General features: G+C 44.0%; 1 protein-coding gene across 4 annotated transcripts in view; it reads left to right on the top strand.

The window, feature by feature from the left end:
- Positions 1–13,584, top strand: part of LOC124134439 (proton channel OtopLc-like) — a 68,509-nt gene that overhangs the window by 39,253 nt on the left and 15,672 nt on the right. Inside the window, exon 1 of one of the 4 annotated variants that reach the window (XM_046499249.2) lies at positions 7,579–7,663. The exons of the other annotated variants lie outside the window; for them this stretch is intronic. Coding sequence (XP_046355205.1) covers positions 7,656–7,663 — 8 coding nt within the window. The 5' untranslated portion in view covers positions 7,579–7,655. Of the gene's footprint in view, positions 1–7,578; positions 7,664–13,584 lie in introns of those variants that run through there. 4 annotated transcript variants of the gene reach the window in all.

Genomic DNA, 13,584 nt, shown 5'->3' on the forward strand with positions numbered 1-13,584 from the left:
ATGCATACCTGCATACCATGATGCATATGTGTACACGAGGGATTCGTCTACCTCTCGGCGAGCAGGTCATCATGGTAAGGGAACATTCCTCCACTATCTCGGGTGTAGAAACTTGGTGGTTGTCCAGGTTTGATCCCACATGAATACAATCTGGGAAACCTGTTCCGAATATCCCAGTGACGACAAAACTGCTGCTCAAGCCCTGCTACTAATACGTGAGACTTGGTCTTGCAAAAACTTGAGATGTTTCGGAATCAAATCAAGCTGTGTTGTTCCCTGCTGGTTTTATACTGGCTGGAAAATGCTTTGAATGTTGATGAAATGCATTTGAATAACTGATTAGCCTATTAAATGACACGCGATTTACATATCTTCAATTAAACCAAAAAATAAGCAATGTATTACACAATTACAGAAAACATTGCTTCATCAGTTCCCAAGTACACAACCGCCATGACATCGCATTCTGAAGAAACGCTGATGTATTTCATGCAGGACTAAATGTCTTCAAAATTTCTTTAAAATCTATTTTACTACTCGTGAAGATCCGGGTTTGAATAGGTCTTCAGCAACCCATGCATGCCGTAAGTGGCGACTATGCTTGTCGTAAGAGACGACTAACGGGATCGGGTGGTCAGGCTCACTGACTTGTTTAATGCATGACATCGTATTTCAATGGCGAGGACCGATGCTCATGATGTCAATCACTGGATTATTAGGTCCCGACTCGATTATATATAGACCGCCGTCATATAGATGGAATTGTGCTGAGTGCGGCATTAAACAACAAACACACAAACAAACTAATACGACATATTTGTAAGATACTCATTACATCCTGAGGTGGGAGTGTGTGTGTTGGTTTGGGGGGGGGGGGGGGAGAGGAGAGAGAATCAAAGTGTTTCTGTAGGTCACTTGGAAAGCCTGACATTCTTAAAATAATTCATGTTTTTGATAGATTTTCTCCACTAGGTCACGTTCGTGCATCACCAAGCAATGTGTGCATATCTTACTCCCTGAAACAAACTTCAGCTAAATAGCATGCTGTTCGTGAGTATCGTTGTAATCCAGTTCTATCCGTTAAAAGCATGGCGCTTCCAGATGGCATTTCTTGCAATTGCAGAAATCCCTCGATTTACTTCTGACTGTTTTGAAGTCCTGTATGGCGGATTAACTCGCTGTTTAGGCCGAGCGTCATTTAACCCCTGCAGCATGCGCCAGCTGAGGCACCGGATGCACGTGTGTTGGCAACCACATGGTACAAAGCCTTTCCGGAATTCTCGGAAATAATAATCGGATATTGTTCTTGATGCGGCATTTCTCCAGCTTTCATCAAGGAAACAACATGGCCATGAAATAACGTCAAGTGGTGTTGCATTTAAATTATAACACTTTGTAGAGTTATTTGAAGTTTTGAGTTTAGGAGGAACTTTACTCCATAACTTGTCCTGCGGCATTGTGCAATGCATTGGTTATCCTGAGCTGACGACATCGTCCTAGCGAGTCAATCAACTCCGGCGAAAAATATTTCAACGTTTCTTCAACTTCCTGTTTATTGCATTCTTTCACGAGACGTCATGTTTCTTAACGAACTTTATCTGCAGTTGCGTACTTTTGTTCTTCTTGTAAAACTCGACATGGGTAGTTTGAGTGACATTTAAATGTGACACAACATATCCCAACATGGCAGTCCTCTCTCACATCCGACCCATGAAGATCCGGGGTAGAATAGGTCTTCAGCAACCCAGGCTTGCTATAAAAGGCGACTATGCTTGTCGTAAGAAGCGACTAACGGGATCGGGTTGTCAGGCACGCTGACTTGGTTGATGCATGTCATCGTATCCCAATTGCGGGGGTCGATGCTCATGATGTCATAACTGGATTGTCTGATCCAGCCTCGATTATTTACAGACCGCCGTCTTATACATGTTGATGGAATATTTGTTATTGTGTAAAATTCTTCTTGTAAAACCCGACATCAGCAGTTTGGTTGACAGTAAAATGTGAACTGGAACTGGTTACTTTGCAAACCCGTGTAGTCTACACTTCCTAACCGGATCGCGCATTGTAGAATGGACGCATCTGGTCGGGCCAAACGTACGTTGGCAAGCTGTGGTACAGTTGTTTATTGTGGTTAGGGTACGTTAGGGTATGTGTCAGTACCTGAGCACCTAGGGTGAAACCTGAAGCACCCTGTACGATACAGACCGCTTCGACTTGACTTTCTAGCCTTGATATGTATTTGGTATCATTGTCTGAAATTACAAATATGGTGACATATTAGCTATGGCGCTGACGTCATTATTTGCTCAAATGTACAAGAATAAATCGTTTTCGCCAAATTGTCTGAAACTAGTGATATCTTTGGCTACCTCTTAAGAAATATTTGATGGTTATGTCAGGTACAGTGTAATACATAGTGTTTGAGTGTACTGGAGGTCTGGAGTGTCTTCCTAGTTCTGTTTCGACCTGATATGTTAGATGCCAATTCCGCGTGGTCGTACCTATAGCTAAATTGCTGGCATTTGGACGTTAAGTTCTTAGTGGATATGCTATCTCCACCGGGGACATGGCACCATGTTCTTTAGACCTGAATCGCCCACAGAGATCATCTGGCACTATCATGACCATGTTCTAAAGAACTGAATCACCCACATAGATCAAGAAAAGCATCAACACACCACCACAACCACCACCACCATCTGCAGCAGATAGGATTTCGACTTTTATTATATTTTATTGTCGGCATGATATCTTCCACTTTCTCCGACTCCGACAACCGTAATTTAGCGGCTTCCAGTCTCCGCAGCATACACACACGAGTGGCTTTATCTATATAGGTCATTAGCCCGCAATTAGTGGACACTGGCGGATGTGGAAAGATAAGGCGGTAAATCGGCTACTGTATGGGCGGAGGGATATTGGGTACAGTGACACCCTGTCATCTGGACAATGTAGACTTCAACGTGTAGTGTATGGTGGCATGCGTGGCACCACGTGTAAACACCCACGATATCTCACACGGTGCCAGCTTATCTCGTGCAGGGGATGAACCTGTTACATGGGTTTATGACCATTCCTAATTTGTCGTCCTGAACTTTCGTTCTTAGATACTAATAATTATACAGTCGACTGTTTAAAGCCCTTTTGTTTGTTGTTTAACACTGCCTGTAAATAATCGAGTCCGGACCAGACAATCCAGTGATTGACATCATTAGTCGCCTCTTACGACCTGCATAGTTACCTTTCAAGGCAAGCACAGGTTACTGAAGACCTACTCAAGCCCGGATTTTCAGGGGTCCATCATTTATTTGAGGGGGACAGAGGGAATCAGTTTGTGTTTCCTGAGAGTGTCGCGAAACAAATGTACAAGAACATGAGGAGGATCATTCAAACACATGACAAGCATTCGGGGAGGGGTCATTATTTTTAATACATTAGTGCCGCTGACCCACCCACCACTGCAGTAAATGACCGGTCCCTTATAGAAGTTCCTGTATTGCATTAATTGGACGTTGTGAGTATCATTTTACTCCACTTTTAGTAATATTCCAGCAATATCATGGCGGGGGACACCAGAAATGGGCTTCACATATTGTACCCATGGGACCACCGAACCCAGGCCTGGGTCGTGATGAGCAAACGCTTTAACCACTAGGCTACCCGCCGCCTCAATGGGACATTGTATCCCTGCTCAGGATAATGCTGTGTGAATAGTCATGTTTCAGATTAACTTTGGTTTGGTTTGGTTTATTAAACTGAAGATTTTACTGGCGAGGTCAATTACCCGCTGCTAATATCGTAAAACCCACGTTAATTTAATTTGATAATTCATTGTTAGATTTGTACTCAGTAAATCATATGCAGTTTATGGAGACTGTATCATGAATTATGACCTTGAACTGCCATCTTATTACTACGCCCGTACTTTAGGACATAGCCGTAGTAAACACTGCATTCTTTGTTATGTGAAGGTTGCATATTTCACTTACCCTGCAGGTGCTGGTTATCAGAAGCATCGCTCTGTAGTGGGGGATGTGTGTTGCTGCTGCATGCCGTGCATAACACAAACCATCCCCCAACCCTCACTGCACACGCATCTGCACTCTCAGCGCTGTAAGATAATTAACGCAAGACAGGTGTGCCATCAACAACACCTGTACCTAGGTACTGAACGCTGATAAATAGAGGGGGGACTACCTACACCTGTAGCTTGTGTACGCTGATATGTAAAATGTGTGTGTGTGTGTGGGGGGGGGGGGACTACCTACACCTTGAGCACTTTGTTTTGAGATGGTTTGGATGGAAATGGATGGTTTGTGTAATGTATGCAGTCAGACGTTACCTGATCTCGATATGGTGCCACGCATGTTAATTTAGCATCCACCATGCTATCCACACACTTTCTGTCGGAACATTCGCGCCCGTTGTAACAGTCCTATCTTAAATGAACAGAAGACCAACCATACCTATAAGAAAAAATATATGTATTTACCACCGTATGCCTACCCCACCAGGACTAGCTATTACTGAGTACAGAAATCGTAACATGTCTAGATAAAGGTTAAAAGTTCAAGACCACAAACATGCAGAAGATAATTTATTCCACTGAGAGCTTTTTCGGATAATTTAGTTTTCATCAGATACATCAAAGCCACAAGAGTCTGGTAGAGTTCTTGAGACGGTCCCCGCTGAGGCCGGAGTCGTCTGCTCGAGTCGTCTGCTGGCATATTGGTGCATCCCAGATCAACTGAAGGCGGAATTAGCTTCAAGTATTTCCATGGGGGAAGATTAGGGGCCGAATTAGATTCCAACCATATGAAAGATTAATTTCCGTGAAAAGTCATTCCAAGATGTGTCTGCAACCTCACAAGGATTTGATGATATACGATATGTCGGGTTGTTGTGTGGTGAAATGGGGTTTATTGCGACGTGCATGCACGTGTGTGTGGCTGCTTGTTCTAGTCCGGACTGATGCCGATTGAGTGTGCTATCCCACTGAGATATCATGCCACATAAATACCCCATTCAGACAAAGTATACTGACTCCTAGCCGACAAGTCCTTGTTTTAGCCCCTTAATGCCGAGCGCCAGACAGGGTAACAACAAGTACCATCTTTTGGTGTGACGCGGCCGGGGAACGCTCCAGGCGGACGCTCTACCACAAGACCACGGTGTCGGTCTCGGGTATTAGGATATTAACGGATGTGGCCATGTTGGCGTTTAACGAAATATGAGTACATCAAATGCTAACCGCCTTTCCCATGAGTTTAGGTTTTAGACACTTGTTTTCAGAATAGAAAACCTTCATAGTGTACAGATATTCTTGTCCAGCGCCGCTGTGCAGAGTTGCGTCCCTCGGGCTTGATTGTTGGATCGAATTCCGGTTCGCCCCGATTTGGTTTGTCAGAACCATACCCGTGCTCTTTAGTTTCACCGAAGTGGTAGCGCCTGAGACCTGCATCACTTCGGGCTTTCCTCCCACATTAAGTGAGTGAGTGAGTTTGGTTTTACGCCGCTTTTAGCAATATTCCAGCAATATCACGGCGGGGGACACCGGAAATAGGCTTCACACATTGTACCCATGTCGGGAATCGAACCCGGGTCTTCGGCGTGACAACTTTAACCACTAGGCTACCCGACCGCCCCTCCCACTTTAAGCTGACACGCCGTGGTATAACTGCAATACTGTTAAAAGCAGCGTAAAACATAACTCACTCACTCTTGTCCAGCGCGTGGTAAAATGTTACCACGGGGTAGAAGTCGCCTGCCCTATGCTTGTGGCGCCGGGGGGATTTAGGGGTACAACTGACCCCCACGTGGTGTAAGAGACGACACTGAGGTATCGGGAGGACAAGCTCGCCGACATATTTGATTGCGTTAAGGAGTGGGTCGTTGTTCATGATATCAATCACTAGTTTGTCTGTTCTAAACACGACTATTTATAGTTCGGAGTGGCAAAGTTTAAATATGGGACAGTGTGTCGTAAAACAACATTCGCACATTTTCAGAACCAGACCAGATGTATCTATCCACATCCGGATGTCATTGCACTGATGCGTAGGAGCGGCGGGGTAGCCTTGTGTTTAAAGCGTTAGTTCGTCACGCCGAAGACCCGGGTTCGATTCGGGAAGCTCATTTCCGGTGTCCCCATCCGTGATATTGCTGGAATATTGCTAATAGCGACGCAAAACCATACTCACTCACTCTGATGCTTATCTCTTCGAGTCCCTTGTAACATGATAAACCTTTGTGACCTCATCACAAACAGTAAGATGTTCACGAACACACACACGCACACGCGCGCACCTAGACTTACTCGACATTCGGGTTAGTGTCACATGGTAGGGACCAAGCCTGAGGTAATAGGACAAAGTGTGTTTTGATAAAATACTCCTTTCTTCAGGGACGTATGTAAGTCTAGCACACGCTTTACGTCCTCTGATGTACGAAGTCCGTGACATGCTGACGTGTCATGTTATATAGTTGCGAGTGGAAGAAAGTTGAACTAACTTGCCCCGTGTCTGGCGAGTGCACACCTATCGGGGTGCAGAGATAGCTTCATCTGAACACGCATACAGCAGATTGTTATAAAGGAAGCATGGCAGGAATTCTGTGTAATCACCTTCAAGGATATTCCAGGAACTGACTTCAGAGAGGTGTGACGATACTCAAGTTTTGACAGAACTGCCTGATTTTTTCAAATAAGCGGCTCTTTTTAGTTTTTTAATTTTCAGCTTGTTTCTCAAAACAAAAAGTTCGTCATTTCTTATTCTTTGTCCTAGAAGCATTGTGTCATGGACTTTTTCTCAATGCCAACACAGCAGCGTCTACGACTTATTTGTATGTTTGTTTAACGCCGCATTCAGCAATATTCCAGCTATATGACGGTGGTCTGTAAATTATCGATTTGGGACCAAACAATCCAGTGATTGATATCATGAGCATCGACCCATGCATTTGGAATACGATGACATGCATCAACCAAGTCAGCGAACCTGATCACCGATCTCGTCAGTCGCGCCTTACGACAAGCATAGACGCCTGTTACGGCAAGCTTGGGTTGCTGAAGACCTCAACCCGAAACTTCCCGGGTCGGGTCTTACTGACTTTCAGCTGTTTGAAGGGGAAATGTTCAAGGTGCAATGTGGATTTATCGCTTTGTTTAGGTGGAGCTGATATCCACGACTAAATTTAGGAGTCTGTCCCGCTACATATATCACTGTTGCGGTTGTGTGTATTTATAGGCACAAGTTTGTTCCATATAGAAAGTATATGCCGTTGCTAGGCAACAGAGAGACTGGCAGGTAGTTAAATTCAGGAATCACCACCTTGTCCGTTAAACCCATTAAAAATGAGGCGTACGCTCGGTTTGCGTTGGTGGTCGTTGGTGGTTTGGTGGATTATAAGTAACTACTAATTAGTCATTGTAAAAAATTATCACCGTCAAACAGTTTCGCTCTCTTGGCAGTCTGTGGCACATTAAAGATGAAAATGGTAGCGTGTATGTTTGGGGAGGAATGTGTGAATGCAAAAACACGTGTAAACACAAACACGTAGGTAGAGAGGCCGTGCTATGAGTCAGCCACTCTCCTCCTCTGGGTCCCAGACCAACGCTGCTGCTTGAGTGCAGTCACTCTCGGGGACCCGGCAACATGGCGAGGTAGGTCTTGATGGATTCTAGCTTCTAGCGCGTGCAGAGCACGAGACACACATGACGGTTAGGTCACGTGTCCTGTGTATGCGATACAAACCGCATACTTGTCGGTGAATGTATTGATAACCTAGATAGCGTGTAGTTGTAGCATCTTTGTTGACACAGTTCTTCTGTGTATGTCTTCATCTGGAATTCTGCTAAGCTTTGGCTGGTTCTTCATAGTAAATAGATTCAATGTATTTATAGGTGTATTCCTCTCTCCGTTGTTTGTTTGTGTATGTGTGTTAGACTGTTCATTGTCCACAGATCTGAAATCATAAGACACATTACTTGTCTTCACGACCAAGTTTAATAATGCTTTCTCAGTGGTTAATTTAACCCTCCATGCATCTCAATGAACTGTTTAGCTACTACCGATGGTGTGATATATTCACATGGTCTCATTTCTGAGTTAAGCTTCATCCAGATGTCGACTGTCAGAGCTGAGACACGTCCTGCATTGTGTGTAGCTAGTAATTGAAGACGACTGTTTTTGAATGGAAGCTTGTCTGTCTTGTTTTTATAACTGAAAACATAGGGATTTATTCGGAGAGGATGTACGTTTAGAAGGCTTTTTGAACATCTGTTCGTATATATCATGTCTGTGTAAGAGATGTAATCTTAGAGCCAAGGAATAATATTCACATAAAATGTGTCATCCATAAATGTGGCCAAATGAACAATGGAAATGTTGAACACCAGAACACCGGGTGTTTGTTGACATTTACACTCTCCCCCACCCCAGGGGGTACCGCCCTGTGTAGAGTGAGTATCAGATGAAGATCACAACAGATCACATGTGTATCCACAAGCTCAGGTTACGACCTTCAGGAATCCCTGGTTCTTACGGAGTAGCTTGGTAACATTTACACACAGGACGAGTTGTAGAATGTCTCTCACGTCACTATCACAGCTTCTTCATGCTGGTGTTTCATTCAGACCATTCCTTCTGTCGTCCTGGGGATATAAGGTATCAACTCTGGTCTTTTTTTAACCAGACACAGATGTGTGGCGACCTGGCACGAGGGTATGTCAGCAGTGCATGCTGGGTAGAGTGGGGTCTGAGGTCACGTGACATGTTGCCATGCTTGTGTTAGCTTGTTGGGGTATTGGGTCGTGGGGTACATCAATGATGACGAGGAGACTGCAGTTATTGCTGATGACAGATATCTACTTCTCTGGAAAACTTCTCCTTACAATAATCTTCTCTTACATTCCTTATTTCAACATCTGAAGATGGAAGGTCGTGGAGTGTACTTCTCTAATGGATACCACTGGTGATGGGACTTCTCTGGTTATAATTGGTGTTTGGCAAGATCCACACACTTTGCCCAGAGGACGCACTTCCCTCTCTTCCAGCGTAATGGATACCACACGTGACGGGGGGATACCTGGACACTCATTCAGCTCGTATAAAGGCAGCGGCGCCTCATATCGTGAACACCGGGTGTCTACAAGGTCATAGGGTCGCGGGTGATGGTGTCGACGCTGTCATATGGGTTCTCGGTGATGGTATCGACGCTGCCATTGGTTCTTGGTGATGGTGTTGACGTTGTCATTGGTTCTTGCTGATGGTGTTGACGTTGTCATGGGTTCTTGCTGATGGTGTCGACGTTATTCTGAATTCTGGAAATGGTATCGACGTTGTCATGTGTTCTTGGTGATGGTGTCGACGTTGTCATGAGTTCTTGGTGATGGTGTTGACGTTGTCATGGGTTCTTGGTGATGGTGTCGACGCTGCCATGGGTTCTTGGTGATGGTGTTGACGTTGTCATGGGTTCTTGGTGATGGTGTTGACGCGTGATGGTCTCAAAGTTGTCATGGGTTCTTGATGATGGTGTCGACATTATTCTGAATTCTGGTAATGGTGTCGACGTTGTCATGGGTTCTTGGTGTCGGTGTCGACGTTGTCATAGGTTCTTGAAGATGATGTTCACGTTGCCATTGGTTCCTGGTGATTGTGTCGACGTTGACATGAATTCTGGTGATGGTGTCGACGCAGTCATGGCTTTGCGGTGATGATGTCGACGTTGTCATGGGTTCGCGGTGATGGTGATGGCGTTGATGGTGTCTGCACTGTCCGCCTATGAAGACATACACACTTACCACAGCCAGGTCAGACGAGCCAGGTCCATATCCGGAAACAATAAACTTAGAATACACATTTACATGCAGTTCCTCCGAGCTGAGCTTATACCTGACGTCATCAAATACAACAGTCGGATAAAGAGTAACGACGAAATATGTCATATACTTCTCCAAAGAAGTTAAAGAACACCCGATGTGAAAGAATCGAGTTCTTTAACTTCTTTTTGACAGTTTATACAGCTCGTAGGGGTACATATTGGAAAATAGAGCATTACCACAGCATAAAAACTACATATGAACTCAATATCCGTTTATAAAAGCTGTTGATTTCATTACATCCATACTGTATTTCCTACATCGGCAGGGGGTACCAGCATCCATCTCCCACTCAAGCCGATACCATCACTCATTCAATCAGCTTCAAAGGCCAGGGCTGGGATCATCAGCTCCTATCACCCATCATGTTTACGTCCCACAATAATGTTTAGAAGAAGGCTCACCATAGATCCTATATGTTTATAAACGTCCTGGAATGTGGTTTAAGATAAAACTAAAACACGTGACAGGTAGTGGTCAGATGTTCCCTGACCAACGTCCACTACCTTTAGAGATGTAGTAGGCAGATCGAGGGGGAGCGACAAGTCACGGGGTTGCAGGTCTTGGGAAACAGAACCTAACAGTTTTACTGACGTACTATTTCGAGGTATGTCACGTTGTCCTCTGTGTCCTACTGTGGTAACTCATGGTACAGCCCGTGACGATCGGGTTAGAATAGGTCTTCAGCAACCCATGCTTGCCGTAAAAGGCGACTATGCTTGTAAGAGGCTACTGACGGGATATGGTTGTCGGGCTCGCTGACTTTGTTGATGTATGTCATCGTATCCCAATTGCGATGCTAATGATATCTATCACTGGATTGTCTGGTCCAAATCATTGTTATGTGTGGGGATGTTTACCTACCTTTGGTGTCTGAACGTGTGTGGCATTGCATTAACCTATAGCTTACCATTGATTCCATAGCGTTATTATCTTGGCTCGATCTCATACTGTAGCTGCAATGGACTGCAGCTGTATACTGAAGGTTGTATACTGAAGGTTCAATACTATTTTTATAAGGGAAGGCAAAGATCAATTTTAGATCTCTGCAGCAACGCTAGACTTGAACAGGTCTCTGAGGCAATAATTATTAGTTTAAGTCATAATTTCTAGATTATGTAAATAATAGAAACAAGTTGTCCCTATAAGAGACGGGAAATCCTCAGATTGTTCACATATCTAGACTTGCCTATTAGGACGATAGAATGACTATCCTACATGGACTTTTCTTTCAGTACAGCCTTTGAGCAAGGCTTTACTAACACCAACACCCACATTCCTGCAACCTGGGAGTACATATTAAAACATACACGGTAGGACGAGGGTTGGCGCTATCTTCAAACCGGTCCTAGGATGTTCTAGTACTGCGATAACGTCACCACATAAACATCTCACACATCACATTTTATTCGAGATGTAGACGAGAGTGTCAGATTACAGTCTATAAATATCAGGCCAGATCGGGTCATAGAAAACTACCCCGGCTCTGGGACAGGATGTTGATGTAAGGTTATGAATATACGGGCCCTTGTTGCCAAGTGGTTGTACGCTATGCATTCTTTGTTCAGTGGGTACTTTATAGCTCATAATGTATGTCTAGGTATGCGCGTGCGTTATGTTCCTGATATATGTAAATATTTTGCTTCTCTTTGTATGCTCTTGCTGCCGGCATTGGCTAACCCATCGTCGAAGAAAACCGTTCTTTATAATAATAACTTGGTGCAGTTTCATCTAGACTCGCCGAGGCTTCCAGAAATGGCGCAGGACCATGCCCTTGTTCATATAAAACACAATAGATAGTGGCGCGTAATAAATAGTTGTTAAAAAATTGATATACCTTTCAAGAATAGTTTACACTATGTTTTAGTGAGCACTTTGATAATATGGGTAAAGTGTCTTACAGATACCAATGAGGCATACCAGCATCATACCAGCATCATACCACATTTACTCCGATGCATACCGTTGATGTGACGTACATTAATATATAGAGGATTCATCACGAGTGTTTTTTAATATGGGTAATATCAACCGAGTCTTAGTTAATCGGTATTTGCCGAGCCTTTGGCGAGGCAAATACTGATTAACGGGACGAGGTTGATATTTCCCATATTAAAAAACACGAGTGATGAATTCTATTTATCATTTTCACATTTTTGCTTCCCAATTAAGGAATAATTGCATTAAACATTAACATTAGCAACTTGTCGAAATCTTACGTATAGATCGTGCGTAGTGATGTTTTCCATAGCCGTGTAAATCAAAATAAACAACCTCCTAACTCCTTTATGGCATATTCCTTCGCTGAGAAAAAAAGTTCCTCGGATTATTTTAAAGAAAATACTTGAACAGACTTTTACAGAATAATTGAAATAATGTCTCCAACATCAAAGGTATCCATGTTGCACCGGCGAAAAAAGTCCCACTTCCGGTTATCTAATTTGCATATCTAATTTGCATACTTATGACATTGGGGTATGACATACATGTTTTTATGTCATAAGCTTATGTCATGGATAAATGCTTTAGTTAAATGATAAATATGAAGTATGAGTGAGTGAGTATGGTCTTACGCCGCTTTTAGCAATATCGCGGCGGGGGACACCTGAAATGGATATGACGTATGAACACTATGCATGGAGTAGTTGTAAAGGACGGTTGCAGATTTGAGAAACACTTTTGAAAGTCTGATGTGCATCTGAAAGGTTTACAATCATCTTTGCGGGGTTGGGAAACACGAATGAATGTATTTAGATAGGAGTTGCAGAGCATGTCAAAGGAAACAGCAGATGGAGTAATACTCACCTCAGCAGGAGACAATCCGTGTATAAGTGACGGGTGTGAGAACAATTGTTCAAGGCAATTGAAACACGGTAACCACCTTTCCTCTTGCATAGCAACGTGGGCCAACTATTGGTGCTGTGTGTTTGTCCGATGCATCGAGGCGCGGTCGGGTAGCCTAGTGGTTTAAGCGTTCGCTCGTCACGCCGAAAACCCGACTTCGATTCCCGACATGGTTACAGTGTGTGAAGCCCATTTCTGGTGCCCCTGCCGTGGTAGAATATTGCTAAAAGCGGCGTAAAACCATACGCACTCACTCCGATGTTTCGATGAGACGCTACAATGGACATCGACACCGCGCTACACTATTGACTGTTTCGATGGTTCTGAAATGAGAAAAATCTAATTTACCTTATTATTCACCTCGACTGAGGAGACATACGTCCTTTGAGAAAACGTTCATGAATAACAGTATATATATTTTGTGATCAGAGCTACATCTCTAAGAACTCCCCACTGAACCAACAATGTGCAAGACTCTGACGTGACGAATAATGCAAATATATCTACCCTATTGGGTTTGTTTGTTTGTTGTTTAACGCCGCACTCAGCAATATTCCTGCTATATGACGGCGGTCTGTACATAATCGAGTCTGTACCAGACAATCCAGTGATTGAAGTCCTGAGCATCGATCCACGCAATTGGGATACGATGACATGCATCAACCAAGTCAAGGCGCCTGACCACACGATCTCGTTAGTCAACTCTTACTAGCATGGTCGCCAAGACCTGTGCAAGTCTCGTGTCAGTGCAGAGATGTAAATGTCATCTCTGTCTTCCCTTATATAAAGTATTGAACCTTCCGTATACAATTCGGGGGCACGGGTGGCCCAGTCGTCTAAGGCGCCGCGATTCGCTGTGC

Source organism: Haliotis rufescens, unplaced genomic scaffold, assembly GCF_023055435.1.
Source record: "Haliotis rufescens isolate VD_foot unplaced genomic scaffold, xgHalRufe1.0.p SCAF_35, whole genome shotgun sequence".
Taxonomy (NCBI): Eukaryota; Metazoa; Mollusca; class Gastropoda; order Lepetellida; family Haliotidae; genus Haliotis; species Haliotis rufescens.